A 20,693-nucleotide genomic window follows, 5' to 3' on the forward strand; every position below is an offset into this window, starting at 1 on the left:
TACAGACACTCACACTCTGCCACTCATCCATGGAGTTACTCACACACCTAGTCAGTCCTGTAAAGAATCAATCACACTTCCATTTTCTACTCTATACAGTTAAACATAGAGCACCTTACGTTTTCAACCATATACTAACACATACTTACTCTCTTATACAATCATTGATACAAGTACACATTGATCTGTACAGAGTCACACACCTCCCATCCAGCCACACACACACTCAGTCTCCCATGCAAATACTTGGGCAATCAATCAATAACCCATATAGTTACTCATATAGCTACTGATCAACACATGCAGCAGTTTACAGAACAACAGACATAATGATGCACAAATTAAGACAGTTTAGTCACTAACCCATGCACTCAGTGAGACACATTTAATCACTCACTCATACATTCAGTCATGCACCTACTAAATCCTTCGTCCAGACACTTATACATCCACTCATTCTTCAATATGTAAGACATATTTTAACTTTACAGAAACATAGTCACTGGATGTTGTCATCAGTGATGTCATCAGTGATGTCATTTGAGATGTCATCAGTGATGTCATCAGTGATGTCACTGACCATGTCATGAATGATGTAATATGTGACATCATCAGCAGTGGATTGCGGGTGCGCAATATATAGTTAGTGCAACTAACTATATATGGAATTTCAATGGTTTTGTGTGAGTAAAATAAGGTTTTTTAAATGCTAATTCCTAACTATATATGGTCTATAACCTATGGTTTTTTCAGTGAATATATATATATATATATTACACACTCCTGGTTTACCGAGTCCGTGGTATAGAAAAAACCAGAGCCGGGGCCCAAATGATGTTCAGTGCTGTATTTATTTAGGCACACGAAAAAACAACCCTACGCGTTTCGAAGCCTAAACTTCTTGCTCACGGGTGAAATTGTTTTGGGCGGCCATTCTATTTAAAGTGACAAGTTGTGAACAGACTTCCGTGCACGTGATCAAAGTGAAATAGACAAGTTACTACATTTAGCCAAAGATGTCCGTTTTTACATCTAAACATTTGAAGACTCAAAGCATTTTTAGCAAAGCAATGGGATCGATACAAAACAATCAACAATCCAAAAATAATGATTGAAATGTATACAAAAAGTGCTGGTACAGCCCAAGTGGGCAAATTTCATATTACTGATGTAATTTCAAAGAACAATATTTCATTTAAAGTTCGATGGTGTGTAGCCCGTGTGGGCATAAACGATCCCGCTGCTCCATGAGTCTTCAATAAAATCTGTAAGTCAAAGGGACAAAATGCACAAAATTTTACTTTTTCAAAGTCTATTGATCACCGTGTATTTAAAAACTTTAAAATCCAAAAAGAATGGGAATTCATATGAAAGCAGACAGAAAAAATATATAAACTAAGTTTGTAAATGGACTGCTAGCTCTTCCCTCACATTATGAACTGCGGGGTGTGTGGTATTGTACCGAATGATGTAACGGGATTCCAATTTACGCAATTACTACAACCTGTTACCACCCCTCTCCTTGTTCTCCACACAATCAATGACAAAGAATTTTAATAGGTTTGGGTCCTGGTTGTGTGCGAAAGAGAAATGTCTCGCCACTGGATATTGTGTATTCACATTTTCTTTTTATCGCTCTCAAGTGTTCAAGTACTCTTAACTTGGCTTTTTTGGTAGTCATGCCTATGTAGAATTTATCACATGGGCATTGCAGCGCATACACTGCATACTCAGTGTTGCATCCTAAAAGCTTGGTGATTTTGTGTTCTGCTTGGTCACTACACATCTTGAGGCTTTTGCACTTGTGGCTATTTTTAAAAGCCTTGCACTTGGAGCAAGGAAAAAATCCAACAATTTGTTTGGATTTAGATGGCTCTTGTACTAGGGCATTGCTCAATGTGTCCTTAAGCGATTGCGCCTTGCTAAAAGACACAGATGGATTCTCACTTAATGCCTCTCTCAAGTCATGATCTCGTTTAAGAATATCCCAATATTTACTGACACTTTTCTTGAGTTCCCAGGATCGACAATCATAATTAGTGATGAATCTGATTTGCTCAGAATTCTCATGTACTTTGGGAACCAACAGATCCTTCCTATGCATTTGTTCAACCTTGTTTTCAGCTTGCTTTATCACTGTACTGCTGGAACCCCTATCCAGGAACCTTTGACACATAACAGACTTTTCTTTTTCATAGCCTGCCTATGTACTACAGTTTCGTTTTGCCCTGATGAGTTCCCCAAAGGGGATACTTTGTATCAAACTAGGGGGATGGCAACTTCCTGCATGGAGCAGGCTATTCCCTGCAGTCGGTTTACGAAAGAGAGAACTCGTAAGTACCCCATCAATGACTTCCAGATTGACATCCAGGAACTCCAATGTCTCTTTGCTCATATTGCTGGTGAACTGTAGATTTAATAATTTGTCATTCAAAACAACCTCAAATTCTCTTGCTACTTTTAATGTCCCCTTCCACACACAAAAGATGTCGTCAATATATCGGACCCAGAGAACCACGTGGTCAGTGAAGTGGGAGATGTTTTTCACCACCAACTCCTCCCACCAGCCGAGGTACAAACCTGCAAAACTGGGGGCAAAGCAGCTGCCCATCGAGGTTCCCCGGGTCTGTTGGTACATTTGTTTGTTAAAGATAAAAAAATTATTTCTCAAACAAATTTCAATCATGTCTAATAACATGTGCGTGTGGAGTAAAATGTGAGACAGATCTATTTCTCAAAAAATGCTTGCAAGCATCAATGCCCAAGTCCTGCGGTATGCTGTATAGAGACTAGTGACATCAAAGCTGATAAGCCAATAATCTGTGTTCCACGTCACTTCATTGATTATTCTTAAAAAATCAGTGGTGTCCCTAATGTAAGAGGGAAGTGATTGGACCAATGGCTGTAGGAAATAATCAATATACCTAGAGGTATTTTCCAATAAACTATTATTGGAAGAAACAATCGGTCTGCCAGGTGGTACTTCTAGATTTTTATGCACCTTGGGAAGTAGGTAAAGAGCTGGAATAAGTGGGTGTCTACACAGTAGGTAATTATATTCATCAGTTTCAATCACCCCTCTGTCTTTCCAATCCAACAATTTTCCAAAATACATAGGTTTAGATGCATTATATTCATTGACATTTGAAGTTCTGTAATTGTCACCATTGCTGAGTTGCATCAAACCCTCTTTTAAATACATGTCTAGGGGCCAGATGACGACGTTGCCTCCTTTATCGGAGTTCTTAATTACAACGTCTGTCCATTCTTTCATTTCCTGCAAAGCCAAATATTCTTTTTTATTTAAGTTTAAATTCAGATGTTGCGCATGTCTTTCAATTTTTCTCATTTCTATGAGCATGCCTGCCTCAAAACTCTCAATACTACTATTATAAATTTGTGGAACAAAGAGAGATTGGGGCTTAAAATCACTAGTGCTGCTGGCCCCAATATCAAAGTCAATATTTAAGAGGTTGAGGACTGGATCATCTATCACATCCTCACACCCGGCAAGCTCATGTACCGCCTGCAATGTCTCAGCATCATTAATAGAAAGGGCGCTCACTTTGACTTTGTTACCATCTTTTCTTAAACGAGGCTTAGTAGCAAACCATTTCCTTAATTTCAACTTCCTTGTAAAGCGAAATAAGTCAATGCGTGCATCCGTGAAGTTAAATTTGGCTGTCGGACAAAAAGATAGACCTCGTGACAATACTTGAAATTGTTCAAATGTTAAAATATGATTAGAAAGATTTACCACTGTTTTGCTGTCCTTACCCTTCATTTTAGCGCTTTCTTGCCCCTTGTCAAAACTCCCACAGGGCTTGCTGATCCAGTTGTATTTGCTGATCCTCCTTTTACTCCTTTGCCTCCTCTGCCGCCTCTGCCACGACCTCTTGGCGGAGTTTGACGACCCCGGGCCAGCAGGACTACTTTGTTTAAAATGCGGTCTTTTGCGTTTTGCGGTTCGACCACTTCAGATACATCACTCTCGGTACTTTCACCATCCGATTGTACCACTGGAGTTACACCTTCGATTGCGGTTTCATCTGCTCCATCAAATCTATTGTTTGTTATAACTTTCTTGGGTGTTTTAGTGGCAACCCGCAATGCTTCAAATTTCTTGGCGAAAGTGAGGATCTGGCCATTTCAACTTCATCAGCCCCCTTGTCCGTGTCATGTGATCAAGGTTTGGTCAAGCCGAAACGCGTCATGGCGGACTGGTGTTGGGTCTCTAAATAAAGAAATTCTGCACTATCCATGGGTCTTGCTTCGTCTATCTATCCAGCTGCTGGCCTTTTGGACGTCTACATACCTATATATATATATATATATATATATATATATATATATATATATATATATATGCCGCTCCAATTCCTACACTCTTCAGCTAGGAAACAGCACTCGAAAACCAGACTGGTGCTGGTACTTGTTTTATTTTCGGAACAGAGTGAACAGACGCGTTTCGGCTTCAAGCCTTCCTCGGTGTCAATCGTACTTGGCAGGTGAGCCATACATATTATGTTAATGGTGTTGTAAACATAGAAGACAGACCACACCCTTAGCGCATCTATGGGGGCCATCTTTGAATGGAGTTTTAACGTTTGTATAGCCGTGAATCGGCATATCACCCTTCAAAAGGAATGCTGTTGGGGGTTTATATGGTCTCACAGGTAAAAAATAATAATTTCTAAACAATCCAAAATAATTAATTAAGTAGTCATATAGACTAGACATATATATATATATATATATATATATATATATATATATATATATATATATATATATATATATATATATATATATATATAGGTATATATATATATATATATATATATATATATATATATATATAGGTATATATTAATATATAGGTCACTGTCACTCAGGGATGATGGATTTACTAAGTGTAGTTTATTCATACAAGGATGGATACTTTTCTGCAGTTTGCCTTCAACAGGAACACATAGTGCCCTACTTCCCACAGATTCAAAAGTGACATGTGCAGACACATTAAAGAAATATGTTCAACCCCAAACTAGTCTGTTTTTTTCTACGAATCTTAAAACATCATCCAAAAATATATGTCCATGATTTCTAATTTGTATACAGAAGAGGAGAAGTATACAGAAAAAAGTATTTCTTACATATGACATTTATCCAATATCTTTTTTTTTTCCTGTCCTCATATGCCACCTAGGTTCCGATTGTACAAACTGCCGGTGAGTGCAACATGCTGCCTCAGTACTGTCGACTGGTGGGGATAGAAGAAAGGAACGGGGTGCTCATCCCTCAGCAGTTGCGTTTAGACCTACAGCTATCGCAAAAAAGAATCCTATAAAGGTGTCAAAAATGCAGCCAAAATGCTAGGTAGCATGTTAATGCGGCTCTACCCAAGGATGGGAATGATGGCTTAATCATTGGACCTGGGGAAAAAAAAAAAAAACAGACTCTCAATGATCCTACCTCATGAGATGCCAAAAAGATTTTTTCACAGGGTTCCCGGCTCTGGCCAGATCCAACTTGGAAACCTGGAAGGCCGAAGTGTACCAGTCATTAATTGAGGGAGATAAAGAGTCTTTCCATTTTTTACATATCTCTCTCCTAGCGAGTAGGATAGAATAGAAAATCAGCTTCCTTGCCAAAGAGGGAACCCCATCTACAAGACCAAATATTACAGAAGTAAGGTGAAGAACAATATTAATTCCAATTGAAATTGATAGAGTCTTACTTATGGATTCCCAAAATATACCTAATTGGGGGCACTCAAAGAACATGTGGGTATCAGCTGCGGCTATAAGACCACATCTTGCACATGCTACTCTGTTCCCCTGGTCAAATTGTGCATGTGCTAGCTGAAAAGCCCAGACATAGATCTGCAAGTCTGGTGCAGCAAGGCCACCCTTATCCCTACGTCTCCTGATTTTTTTCCATGAAATTCTTGGAAGATGTTTATTCCAAATAAAAGAGTTAATGTCGGCCTGTAATTTTTTAATACAGGAAGGTTCAAAATATAAAGGGATAATATTAAATAAGAAAGTTATCTTGGGTAAGATGGACATTTTGATAAGATTCACCCTACCCAATAAAGATAATGGAAGATGAGCCCAATTTTGAAGCAACTTGCGACATTCCTTAGCCACCCTCGAGAAGTTATTGGAAGCAATCTGATCAATATCCCCACCAACCGCCAGTCCTAAATACCTCATCCCCTTGCTCGGTCGTACATCAGAACTTAGGGAATTCTGGTCAATATTCCAAATCATCATCTCAGTCTTTATTGTGTTAATTTCATAGCCCGACACCTCACCAAATTCTGAGGCCAACTTGAAAATTACCGGAAGGGCCAAGATAGGTGCAGACATGAAAATGAGGATATCGTCCGCGTACAGGGCCACCTTTCTCTCCCAACCCCTACACACAAAACCCCTGATGTTAACTTTATCCCTCAAAGTCTGGGCAAAGGGTTCGGCATATAGGTCAAAAAGGAGTGGGGAGAGAGGGCAGCCCTGCCGGGTACCCCTGGAGATATTAAAAGGGTCAGATAAGATGCCATTGACCAGAACACAGGCAGTAGGGTGCTGGTACAGAAGACTAATCGCCTGACGAAAACGGCTCCCCACATTGAACTTAGACAAGGCCTCCGACAGGTACAACCAATTGACCCTGTCGAACGCCTTGGTGGCGTCCAACATAAGGGTGGCCAAAGGAAGGGATTCCTAAACAGCTAAATCTATTGCTCCCAATAGATCATAAGTTAATTCAAAAAGCTGTCGCCCCCTAACGAACCCCCTCTGATCTGGATGTAAAATTGTGGGAGCAACTGAGGCTAGTCTATCCGCAAGAATCGAGGAGAATAGTTTATAATCTCCATTTAAAATCGAAATTGGTCTATATGAACCACATGCTGATGATGGCTTTCCAGGTTTTAATATTACAGTAATGGAAGCATTATTTCATGATACTGGAGGAGGCACCCCATTCAAGAGTATTTGATTAAACAGGGTTGTCAAAAAAGGGACAAGTTCTTGTTCCAGGTATTTTATAGATTTCAGCAGGTAGGCCATCTGGCCCGGATGCCTTCCCCTTCTTGGCCTTCCGAATAGCTGTCATCACTTCTCCTTCATAGATTTCTCTATCTAGCATCTCTCTCTGATCAACAGAAAGGCGTGGGAGAGAGATTTTATCAAGCCAATCTTTAATTAAGTCAGGATCCAATACCTTGTTCTCATGATATATGTCCTGAAAATAATCTCTGAAGGCTTCTCTGATATCACTATCTGCAGACAGAGGGACATTGTTTACTTTAACCATGTCGATGTTATTACGGACCTGATCCGTTTTGGCTTTCCATGCCAGTAGTTTCCCAGCACTTTCCCCATACTGGAAATGTGCAATTTTACTGGCCTCCCATCTTTCCTGTATCCTCTGATTTAGAATTGAGGCTAATTGACCCTATAAGGAAAGTATTTGTTCTTGCAAAGATGACTGAGCATGATCCGTACAGGTGGTATTAGAGTCAATGTCTGATTGGACCTTAGCTATATTCGCCTCACCAGAGGCCACTGCCTCTCTATACTCTCTTCTTCTATAGGCAACTTTGGTTGTGATTAAGCCCCTTAAAAATGCCTTAAGAGAGTCCCAGACGAGTACTACTCTGGCCGAACCTACATTTATTTCTATAAAGGACGCTACCTCGGTCTTTAAAATAAGAAGATCTTCAGAGTGGGAGAGTAGCGAACGATCAAAAGACCAGATCCTTGCTGGCACTGTTAAAGATATTATAAGTTCCAACAACACCGCCGAATGATCTGATAGGTGTAGGGGAAGGTATTTGAAGGTCTTAATCGCGTCTACCAATCTCTGATTAATCAGTATAAAGTCTATTCTCGATTGGTGATGGTACTTATAATTCCTAAAAGAAATACCCTGTTGCTGGCCGGACCTTAACCTCCAAATATCCACGTATCCATATTGCTTCATTGCATTCAGCAAAAAGGATCTTGATTTTGACAGGACTTTGGATCGATTGTTAGGAGATTTGTCTAAAATGGGGTCTAAAACTATATTAAAGTCCCCTGCAAATAGTACCGGCTCAGGGAAGGACAGAAGATGGGAGAAGATAGTTTTCAAAGCAGATGGATCATCTTGGTTAGGACCATAGTATCCAACTATGGTCAGATGAAAACCCAAGATCGCCAAGAAAGCAATAACCCATCTACCCTCCGGATCGACCTTCGAATCCAAAAGCCTACCCTTAAGACTTTTCTTAAAAATAAGCGATACCTTTCTGCAGTTTGCCTTCAACAGGAACACATAGTGCCCTACTTCCCACAGATTGAAAAGTGACATGTGCAGACACATGAAAGAAATATGTAACCCTGGGCGAAGCACTACTCTACGCTCGCGGAGTTTGCGAAGTTTTCGCAACTTCGCACTACGCGAGCGGCACGTAGCACAGTGCGAACATGCGTAGTGCAGCGTAGCGTAGTGCAGCGGTCATTTTTTGCTTGTTCGCGGTCCTGAACGTCATGTTCGCGACCGCGAGCAAGCAAAATGACATCCCAGCGAGATTCTCAACGCGAGGAGGTCAGGTTTCTCATTGTGAGTGGTTGCGCATGCTCGCGACCGCTCTCAATGAGAAACTACCTGTTCGCGTTGAGAAAGCTGCCGCTCGAGTAATAATCTACTCGAGCAGCAGAAAACTACAGCTCGCACTGTGCAAGATGCCGTTTTCAATGCTTGCACAGTGCCGGATGCTTGTCCGCACTGTGCAATCATTGAAAACGCATCTTGCACAGTGCGAACATGCTACTACGCAGCTCGCGTAGTGCTACGTGAAGTTCGTGTAGTGCGAAGTGCACTTCGCGTAGCTTCGCGTAGCGCTACTTCGCGAACTACGCCCACCCTTAGAAATATGTTCAACCCCAAACTAGTCAGTTTTTTCTACGAATCTTAAAACATCATCCAAAAATATATGTCCATGATTTCTGATTTGTATACAGAAGAGGAAAAGTATACAGAAAAAAGTATTTCTTACATATGACATTTATCCAATATCAAATAAACATAGAAAACATTCATTCGAAAACTTTATTTCAGCACACATGGCCATAAAAGCACAAATTAAAAACAATGGTTTAAAATGGTTAAAATACAATTATATAGAAGATAAAAAGAGAGTCAACAATCCACGCTCTGTCGCAGCATTTCCAGGCATCAGCCATCTTAAAAACAAGACATAAGGTGCTTATAGAAGGTACATTAGGTGGCTATTTCCCATAAGTGCATTTACTCAGCCCGCATATTTGCCTCCAATTGTGTGGGTAGCTGTCGCGCGTAACAAATGCAATTGTCAGTGTGGTTAATTTAGATAAAATATAAGCCATATACATTGAGGGACCATCTTCTTATACATTCTGTATCAAGAAGGGATGGGCCTTAAAATAGATAGATTGTCTCTGCGAGCACCAAATAAGTACAGTTTATGAAAAATGTATTATTAAAGAACATATTATGTACAATTATCAATCCTATTTACAACTTGTTTGTGATGGCTCTGCGTGGAGATCAGTCTCTTCTACGTTGAGACACACAGAGGACTCTGCATTTATATGGCCCTCCCACTTTTTTGTAAATGAACGCAGTGGTAGGACTCCATACCTGAATAGCAGATAAAGCTTTTTTGCCAAAAGCGGCTGTATGTCGTCCAACACTGATTCTAAAAAAAATATAGTTTTTACATCCAGAAATTCAGCCGTCAGTCTCCCTAATGAGGGTCTCCTCTCTAGCTGGGAGAGTTTGTGATCCCTAAAGCTCTCTACCAAGGCTTTCCTGGAAGTTATTTGGGAGGTTCCTTCAGCATTGTACCACAGGTTACCCTGCCCAGGTCCTCACATGTTTTCTTAATGTACAATAACCAGGGCAACTTCCCTGCACCTCGTAACCCCATAACATCAGTCAGTTCTTCTCGATAGGAGACTAATTCAGGGGTAGAGCACAGGCACCACCAGTATAATATAGGTCTAAGGGCAGCTTCTACCTCAATGGGTCTTATCCCAAGATCCATACGTAAAGGTGTTAAAGGTGTGCAGGGTGGCAGACCCATTAGTTGTCTGGCAAATAAGTTCTCAGTATGGCCTAGATGTCTGGATGGACAGTGCCCCCAAGTTCTGCTTCGTAGAGTGCAGCCGTCCTGGCCTGGGCCTTGTAAATTTCCACCGCTGGACTCACCAGTTTTTCAGAGCAGGTCCTATATAGTTTTAAAATGCCACCCGTGGTCTGGGATCATTTTAGACCTATTTTGCCAATTTGCGCTCCCCAGTCCATTCTTTCTGTCAATGTAATACCCAAATAGTCAAAAATGGATACCCTCTTTAGGGGAATACCATTCAGACAAGCCCGAAACGCGTCGCCGTGATGTGATGTGACGTGATGTGGTTCCATCTCTATGCTGCAGCCTCCATTAAAAGATTACAAGCAATACCGACCTGATGGCTCTTCCGAGGGGGTAACCTTGTTTTTTGGATTAATTACAGCTGGCGCGGCCGTGGCAGAAGCCCGCTGCAAGTGCAGACCAGCGGTGACGCCAACCGGCGAACACCAGTTGCGGGACAGGAGCTTTTTAAAGGCGAATTTAAGGTGTCAGCACAGATTCTCTGGGACAATCACAGCAACCCACGAGGGTATTAATCTCCTTGATTTTTGAGTACACAACAACTCACTTGGAGAAAAACGGACTTCAGACACCATAAGGCTGTGCGAGCGGCCACACCCATACGGGCGGGATGTCAATGAAGGGATTTAAATGCGGAATATGTTGTGCACTCGTGATGGAACTTTGCCTGTGACAAAGGGCAGTGGCCCGAAACACGTCGGCATGATGTGATGTGCCGTGATGTGATTCCATCTCTATGCTGCAGCCTCCATTAAAATATTACAAGCAATACCGACCGGATGTGGCTCTTTGAGGGGGTAACCTTGCTTTGTATATATATATATATATATATATATATATATATATATATATATATATATATATATATATACATATATACATATATATATATACATATATACATATATATATATATATATATATATATATATATATATATATATATATATATATATATATATATAATATATCAATGAATCTAAGTGTGAGATGCTTAGCTTCTGACAAACGCAAACTGCCAAAAGACGCCCAGCCTTTTCCGAATAAACTACTCTTTATAAATCCATGACCCCTGAGTGCTATATTTCCTTTCTGAAGGAGGAATATTATTTTGTAATAGGATCTGGACCAGTATTGAGAGCACCGGTGTAACTGGTGGATGAGACCAATTTTGCAGAGTAGTGGTGTACATATACATGCATATAAAAACATTCATTTTTAATTATTTATATTTTCAAATAGTTAAACCTAATTTTTTTTTTAGCAATGTTTCCTGTGAAATTCTGTTTTAGGTCCCTGACTCCTTTATTTTCTATGGGTGGTTGCTGCAGTAGCATCGGTTGGCTATGTCTGATGCTGGACCTACTATGGCTCCTTTTGGCTGTAGTAACCTGCAATCATAAAATTGGCTTCCTGACCGGTCTCAGGGGGGTGGAGACATGTAAGTCAACACAATTGAGAAATGTTAAACTTGTAAATAGTGAATAGCCTAAATTAGTAATGTTAGTCAAAAGTATAAGTATAAACTTAAACACGTAAATTACTCACATGTGCAAGTTACCTTTTTAAATAGCCCTGCTGGTATTTACCACTATCAAAGAAAAATATAATGTGTTAAGAAAATTTACTTTTATGTCACATTCATTCATGTTTCCTCTGTCTAGCATGCTACAGTCTGGTCTAAGGTATTTCGGTGGGATAGTCCTCCTGTTCTGGTATCCATATGTTGATTCAAATGCACTCTCAAACTTGGGTAAAGGTTCTTTTTAGCTCTTCCAATGAATAATCCAACAAGAATACATTAGAAAATGGATAAAACAGGGTTGAACCTTAGCCCCACTGCTATTTTTCTCATACTTATCAGATCTTCAGAATCTAGATTCTACTTAATCTTATTCATCTGGTTTGACTTAGAGACAGTTCAATTTATCTAAACAGTGTGATTTTATTAGCTCTTACTTCCACTGGTTTACAAATCCAACTAAATATATATCAGAGGTATTTGGAAAGATTAAATTTACTAATAACTGTGGTAAAATCCAAGATTATGGGGTTAGGATGACAAACTTGCCTAAATTGCTTTAAGTGGGTTGGTAATAATCACCTTCTGGAAAATATTCCAGAAAATACCTAGCTGAGGGTGTTCATTTTCAATAACTAACCCACCAAAGTTTTTGCTAAATTCCAGACAGCTAAAATAGCTGTTGTAGAAAATGGTGTTATCTGATTGTTAGCTTTTTAGCTGCTTGGGTAGACAGTAGGTTGATGCCATTTTACAAGGGTACATTGCCAACATTCCTGGGATGTTATTTTACAGTTTCGAATGACTTAAAATATACTATGTATGCATTTGTGCATTTATTGCACACGGAACTTAAGCAACTCTCGTGGGAGGCTTGGTTTGTACATATGTATTATACGTAAGTGAAATGTATTGGCTACCCTGTGTATAACTTTTATACTTTTTTGTCAGCCATAATGTGTTGTTGTGATTAATAACTATTGTAACTTGCTGTTTTGTTTTGTTTGTGCTTACATGGATTGTTATGACAACCCGAATAAAAGCTTTTGAAATTGAATTGACTTAAAATATATGATTATCAAATGTTGTCATTGGTCAAAAGTACACCTATGAAGTACTAGAGGCGGTGGGTACTTTTACAGTGATATACAGACATCTCGTAGGTTTATTGTGTTAGTTAAATATGAGTGATTCTACTTCTTTAAAGTACCTTGTCTATGCAGCAATGTCTACATGATGTAAAATATCCGCTTCCTATCTCTCTATAAAGGAATGCTGGCAATGATTTAGCTCTCATTCATGCTCTATTCAATTATTACATGCCTAAAGTTAGTTTTAAACAGTGTGTCAACAGATGTGTTAATGTTCAGAGCTGTATTCATGATGGTAATCATTATATGTGAACCAAACAACCAGGGTTCTTATGTACTTTTTTGTCAACTCTCAGCATTCAGTTTCATATTAAGGAAAATTTTGATTTGCATCTTTATTATTATTATTATTTTTTTTAATACTGGAGGTTTACAAATTGCCGATCGCTTATGGATGGTCTAATTATTCCCCCACTTCTGGAAGAAATATTCTTTTTGTTTCTGTCCAACACAGGATTTAATGAATGTGCTTTTACGTGCCCTGTTTTGGCAGCTGCACATCAGCAATATATTATGCCAATGTTGTTCGAATTGGGGAATCTAACATAGTCTAATGTAATTGTTTTGTTCCATTTGCCAAATTTGCTTAATATATGTTGTTGGGTGTATACATTTTTTAAACATTGCATTGATATTTAAGATGTTAATACCAATTCCGTGAAATATACAATATCATAAATACATTGAAACTGTTGAATTATGCTGTAGTTCTTTATTGCTTGTCCCTATGCTCCAAGATCTCAGTCTCTTACACTCTATGTCCAAGAGTTTAAACTCACAAATCTGCATTAAAAGAAAACAAAATTCTCCCTTTTTAAGTCCATAAGCCTTAAGCTCCTCAATTGCCATGTCCATGTGTCACAGACTCCTCAATCCTAAATGCCCAAAGCTCTTCTTAGTGTATGTACATGTTCTCAATCTCACCACTCTGCTTCTCCATTCATATCAGCACATCATCATAATTCCCTCATGTATCACATTCCTCTTAAAACATGTTATTCACTTCAGTGACTTTCATATTCTTTTTAATACATATAAATCAATTCACTGCTTGCTATACATTTTTCAGTGAGGGCCACTTTAATTTCCGTATGGTTGACATATTTTGTTGTATGTCTTATTCTATATAGCAAATGTGTTTATAGAGTTCACTAAGAAATGTATTCAATCTGTGGTGTATCATGTTTGGTTTACTACATGGTATATTCATTTGAGATGTTTTAGTAAAAGCCTTTTTGCTACTCTTTTCCAGAGGAGTCATGATTTTTAGAGCTGTAATTTTGACATGAACGGCTTTCCATAGACTAAAGAACAGCGAGTACTCCTTTATCAAGAACATGGTATGTAGCTAGCATCCTCATTGTTATCATTTTCTGTTTGATCTTGAGTCTCCGCATCTGTTTATATATATATATAGATATATATATTTTTTTGTCCTCATTTTGCTCTTGGAAAACCACATAGGAGCGCTAGGAGAGGGAAATGAACTATACTGTCTCAGGTAGACTGGTAGTGCCATTAACCAACTAAGATTGGCACTCAGTAATGTTCAAACTCTCCAAAAGGTGCGCCGCTAGGTGTTAACTATTGAAGAGCAATTTTGCTGCTATTCGACACCCATTGTAGATCGGGGAAGCCATGACGTTGGGTAAGTCGAGAGAGGAGAGCAGACCAAGCAGCGTTAATCATCGGACAGTGTTGAAAAAAAAAAACCCACGGTCAACAGAAAAGTCACCTAAACCCAATTTAAGAGGTGCCAAAAAGCCCCGTTTCTCGGTGTTACCAGATCTTGCTAGGTCGATTTTGGACGTTTGTAGGACTGATATACGCCAGTCCAGCAGGGTGGGAGGCAGTGCTTCTTTCCATTTCCTGCAGATTTCTCTCCTTGCCAACAGGATACAGTAAAACAAACGTTTTTTGGCAGGTCCATGTATTTCCGGTGATGTTCCGAAAATTACTAGCATTGCGTTGATTGAGATTCGATACCCTAAAGATGTTGACAACATAGTACTGATAGAGTCCCAATAAGATGACAAAAATGGGCATTCGAAGAACATGTGTAGGTCAGAAGCAGCAAGCAACTCACACTTAGGGCAGGCCACGATGGAGTCTGTCGAAAACTTTGATAACCTCTGTGGAGAATAGTACGCCCTATGTAGTGTAAAAATATGGTTCCTACGCAACCACGCTGGCTTGACTGTGTCCCACAGGATCTTAAAGGAGGAGTACCAGATATCCTCGAGATCTTTTCCCATAAACGAAGAGTTCCACAATGTTTCAGGTAGGGTGAAATCCCCATCCACCTCTTCTGGTAATAACTTGTACCAGAACGAGATCTCCTTACAGGAGGTTTATCCATCATCAGGGTCAATATTCCACTATCCCCTCCCATTTGAAATCTACCCCTAACAGAACTCTGTGCATGGGTCCAGCTCACTATCTGTAGATATTTAAATCTAGATAGCTTCAACCCCACTCTAGCTGAAAAGTAGTCCCAGGGTAGCAAGCCACCGTCTAGGTAAAGGTCCCCCCAGACCTCCAGACCAGCCTCTCTCAAGGGTTTTGTCAAGCTATCAAGAAGCCACGCCGAACAACCCGGAGAGTCCCACAGTGGAGACCTACTTGCATAATACCCCACCTTAATGGCACCTCTTAATTTAACCCATGTCCTTGTAAGACCCAACGAAATCTTCAATTTAACCTTTTTAAAAAACTTAGGATCCCCAATTTTAAGCAAACAACCTTGCTGGCCTACTCCCTCTCCTCTAAGTAGTGCGGCAAACATAATGCCTACCCCTACGTTGGTTGGCATTTTAAGCAACATCCTGGCGTGGGAAAATTGAAAAGCCCAGGCATAAAGTTGTAAGTCAGGTGCTGCCAGGCCCCCCTTTTCCCTGCGACGCCTGATCTTTTTCCATGCTATCCGTGGTATATGGTCATTCCAGAAGAAAGAACTAATATGGCCTTGAAGTTTTGTTAAAATAGAGGGTTCAAAGTATAACGGGACGGTATTGAACAAAAAGGTGATTTTGGGTAAAATAGACATTTTAACCAAGTTAGCTCTACCCAAGATGGAAAGGGGGAGCGATGACCAAGACCTCATAAGCCTTTTACACTCCCTCGCAACAATATCAAAGTTCAGCTGTACGATCTTATCTATGTCTTTTACGATAGTGAGACCCAGATAGCGCATAGACTGACTTAGCTGAGCCCCTGCCACTGGCTCAGCCTCATTCCATAGCATCATCTCGGTTTTGGATGCATTAATTTGATATCCAGATATCTCACCGTAGTTATGTGCCAGTGCGATGACCGCGGGAAGTGCTGTACGCAGATCTGAAGAGAAGATAAGAATGTCATCGGCGTACAGGGCTACTTTCCTCTCCCATCTCCCATAGATAAAAGGCTTGATGTTAACATCGTCCCTCAGCCGCTGGGCAAAGGGTTCGATATATAAATCAAATAGGAGAGGGGAGAGGGGGCAGCCCTGCCTGGTTCCCCGAGTGATGTTAAAAGGGGCTGACAATTCCCCATTGACCAATAAAGAAGCTGTGGGGTTCCTATACAGTAGACTCACTGCTCTGCGGAAACGCTCCCCTATGTTGAACTTCCCCAAGACCCCCGACAGGAATGCCCAATTCACCCTGTCGAAGGCCTTAGTGGCATCCAACGTGATAACAGCTAGGGGCAGAGAGTCCGCTGTTGCCATATCTATGGCTCCCAGTAGATCGTAAGTCAGCTCAAAGAGCTGGCGGCCCTTCACAAAGCCTCGTTGGTCCTGATGTAGAATACAGGGTGCCACCTCCCCCAGTCTTCTGGCAAGGACAGATGTAAAAAGCTTATAATCTGCATTTCAAATGGAGATCGGTCTATATGAGCCACAGCTATCAGCTGGTTTACCAGGCTTCAATATCAAAGTTATTGAAGCATCATTCCATGAATCTGGTGGAAATGAACCCTCCTGGAAGATCTGATTGAATAACTGGGTTAAGGAGGGTACTATTGTTGGTGATAGGGCCTGGTAGACCTCGGAAGGGAGGCCATCGGGACCTGATGCCTTGCCCTTATTACTATCTGTGATAGCTCTAATGACCTCTTTGTTCGTAATGGGTCTGTCTAAGGTAGTTTTCTGGTCAGATGAAAGAGAAGAGAGAGATACTCCGATCAGCCAATCATCTACTTGCCTCGCCTCTATAGTTTTGTCCTCATGATAGATGTCCTTAAAAAAATCACGAAAGGCATTTCTGATATCACTATCTAGCGAGTGGGCCACTCCTTCAACTTTGATATGATCTATATTATTTCTGACTCGATCTGTCTTTATCTTCCATGCCAGGAGCTTACCTGCACTTTCTCCATATTCAAAATGGGCCATCTTACTGGCATCCCATCTCTGGAGAACTTGTGCATTTAGGGTTGAGCCCAGTTCCCCTTTTAATGTGATTAGCTTATTTTGCCAATCTTCATAAATACCTGATGGTGCTGTGGGATGTAACTGGATATTCTCCTGCACCCTAGCTAAATCGGCTTCCAGCGAGGTGACCATGTCCCTATAGATCTTCATTCTATACGAGACCTTGTTGGTGATTAGGCCTCGCACAAATGCCTTAAATGCATCCCAGACACAACCTGGGGAAGCGGACCCTATTTTGTTGTCGAAAAAACTTTGTGCTTCTGATTTTAAAAAGGAATTGTCTTCTGGAGCATTAAGGAAGGAGCGGTCAAACAACCATGTTCTAGATGTATTTTTTGACAGGCCAACCAATTCCAAGCATAGGGCTGCATGATCAGATAGATGGAAAGGAAGAAAGTAGACACTTTGCACATATTTAACTAATTCCTGACTGACCAGCGCTAAATCTATCCTTGACTGGTGATGATGCTTATAATTACGAAATTAAATGCCCTGTTTTAGCCCAAATTTGAGTCTCCATATATCCACGTATCCAAACTCCTTCATTTTTTCGATTAGAAAGGCCCTAATTTTAGATGGAAGTGTCGGTCTATTCGACGGAGATTTATCCAAATTAGGGTCAAAAACCACATTGAAATCTCCGGCCAGAATAATCGGTTCCGGATAAAGAAGGAGATGGGAAAACAGTAAGTTCAGAGCTGATGGATCATCCTGGTTAGGCCCATAGTATCCCACTAAGGTGACCAGGGCCCCAGCTATAACTACCGAAACAATAAGCCATCTGCCCTCAGGGTCTGCGAGTTTACCAACCAGCCTTGCTTTCAAAGATTTTTTTAAGATAATCGCCACTCCTCTCGTGTTAGAGTTTTGTGTAGTGGATACGCAGAAATCGACCCACCTATTTTTTTTAACAAGAGAAAGAATTTCGTTTTCTGTGAGGTTGGTCTCTTGAAGTATACGGACCTGAGCGTCAAAATCACGAAGGTACTGCATAATCTTCCACTTTCTTGGACTGGTACGCAGGCCGTTGATGTTCCATGAAAGAACTTAAAACTTATCCATGGGAGCTGTTTACATTCTTGACTATATGCTGAATTATTGGATTTTTGCATGATTTGACGTAAATTAATTTTTTTAAATAAGCATTTCATTCTTGAGCTCACACTTACATCTGCTGTAGCTTAACTCATGTTTAATAAACATTAGTCAGGAATGTAATGAAATGTCATAATAAATAATAGTGCACAAAATATAACCGAGTAAAGAGTGCAAACAAGGATCACAGTGTGTTGTGGCTTAAGATTAATTTTGGAAGCACTTTACAGCAACCTATAATTTGTGAAATAATCTTTATTTATATCAGTGGTTTACAAATTCAGTGAAAAAAACATTAATTCACAAAACATAAGTATTATCATATATTTGGCTTTAAAGTAAAAGCTTAATCACAGGTCTTAGTACTACAATAGAGGCCTATCTCTTCCATTCATGCTGTGCCCTTAGCGAGGAATGAAGCATATCTTATATGGTGGTGGCAGATTTTCAAAACCACTCTCAACCGGGGTGAGGTCAACATCTTTTAGGTCAATTTGAGATCTTAGGTTAAAATTCTTCAGGATGTTAGTGAATAAAAGAAACAACTCTGTACGAACTAGGCTTTCTCCCGGACAACTCCGTTTACCTGGAAAACATGAAAAAAATACAATTTAGTAGAGTGCCTTTATTAGTTTAATGTGCTGAATGACTTTCCAATGATTCATTAAACTTCGGACTCCATTTGAAGTCTGCTTGCATTAACCAGAACATTGTGTGCCAATATCCCCATCAGCGTGGGATGAACATTACAACTTAGGCCAAGCAGTTATTGCAGAATATCACATGACAGTTAGTGAAATCAGGGGCATATTATCAAGGCATTTATCTCCACTTTTTTGGCTTTAAAAGCCAAAAAAGCGGAGATAAAATTATCTCCCTATCAGCAACAGGGTGCTAACACGCAAATTCGCATGTTAGCGCCCTTTTTCTCTTCGCTTCCCCTTGCATCTCTAATGAGATGCAAAAGGGGCGTTCCAGAGAAAAATATTAGGAGAAATGTTGTTAAGCGACATTTCTCCTATTATCAAGGATTTCGCTAACCCTGTTAGTGATAAAAAAAAGCAGCGCTAACCGCTGTTGGCACTGCTTTTTTTACACCTGGTATTTTCCTGACTTAGCCATGATATCCTATGGAAGGTGGATATCATGGCTAAGTTTGTGAGCCCCTATCATCAAGCTAACGCCAAACTTCGAGAGATTATCGTTGGTTTTCCAGCGATAATCTCTCATTTGGCAGTTAGCGCGAGGATTATTATCACTTCTGAGATAAACCTTGCTAATAGCAAGTTATCTCTGCGATAATTTCCGGCGATGCTTAGCGTTAAAAAATTCATTGCTAAGCATCGTTAGCGATAAATATCGCTAATCATTGGTAATATGCCCCTCAGTAACTCCAGTCATATTCCTTAGAAAATATCACTTTAACCTAAATGAAGAAATGAAGTCTCAAGTGATCACGAAGAGGCATGGCTTGACTAATATACATGAAATAGCGGGCAATTGTCTAACGTGCGGCACAACTAGAGGGCACTCAATTTCACTGTGCTGTTGCTTTGCCCACAAAGCAACCAACAAATGAGGACAAGATCTCAGAAAGTATGAAGGAGGGAATATTGGACTATTCCTTAAAATATGGATTTCAGTTTATTAGACAATTTTTTAGTAAATAACCACAGCATTTCGAGCTGAGGAGCTGTATGTATGTAAGTGGTGATGGGGTCTGATTTTAATAATACTTTTCCGCAATTCTGTTCTTTTTCTTGCATATTTGAAATAGCATCGTGTTTTTTTCTCCACACAAATATTCTGTATGTTCAGAGTGGACACAGAGTTGTGCCTAGTTTCAGAGTAGTCAATGTGATTTTACAATTTGAATGCACTGCCTCTTTGTTCATTCTAACACTGGTGCTAGTTTGGTGCTGCAACTGCTGGTCCACAATCTGAATACCATAAGGTGCGGTAGTTAATGAGTGCAAACGTACTGCACCATTCCAACTTTTGCACCTAAGGAATGATCTGCAATTTGTATTCACCTGAGTTGTAATTCTGTTTTGGTGGAAATTTATATTTGCCCTCTGAAACAAAATTAGAACTCAATTTGAAAGGAGGTCCTAACATTCTTAATAAGGATAGGTTTAAGAATCTACCATTGTTCGACCAGTACTAGCAACATAATTGCCTCCAAATGTGTTTTAGCCGAATACCCGCACCAGCTTCAAGTGCTGACAGACTGTGTCCCTCACAAGGGTTATTTTATTATAGAAGTGAGGATGCACTCTCTGCACTTTCCTTGCAAACTTTTTCAACTTTTCAACTCCACAAATTGCT

At 40.0% G+C, this 20,693-nt stretch overlaps 1 protein-coding gene across 1 annotated transcript in view; it reads right to left on the reverse strand.

Moving 5' to 3' along the window:
- Nucleotides 1-18,602: 18,602 nt before the first annotated feature.
- Nucleotides 18,603-20,693, reverse strand: part of LOC144781955 (cytochrome P450 2G1-like) — a 691,701-nt gene continuing 689,610 nt past the window's right edge. Inside the window, exon 9 of the mRNA XM_078661045.1 lies at nucleotides 18,603-18,951. Within this exon, the coding sequence (XP_078517171.1) occupies nucleotides 18,770-18,951 (182 nt within the window). The 3' untranslated portion in view covers nucleotides 18,603-18,769. The remainder of the gene's footprint in view (nucleotides 18,952-20,693) is intronic.

Source organism: Lissotriton helveticus, chromosome 9 (assembly GCF_964261635.1).
Source record: "Lissotriton helveticus chromosome 9, aLisHel1.1, whole genome shotgun sequence".
Classification (NCBI taxonomy): domain Eukaryota; kingdom Metazoa; phylum Chordata; class Amphibia; order Caudata; family Salamandridae; genus Lissotriton; species Lissotriton helveticus.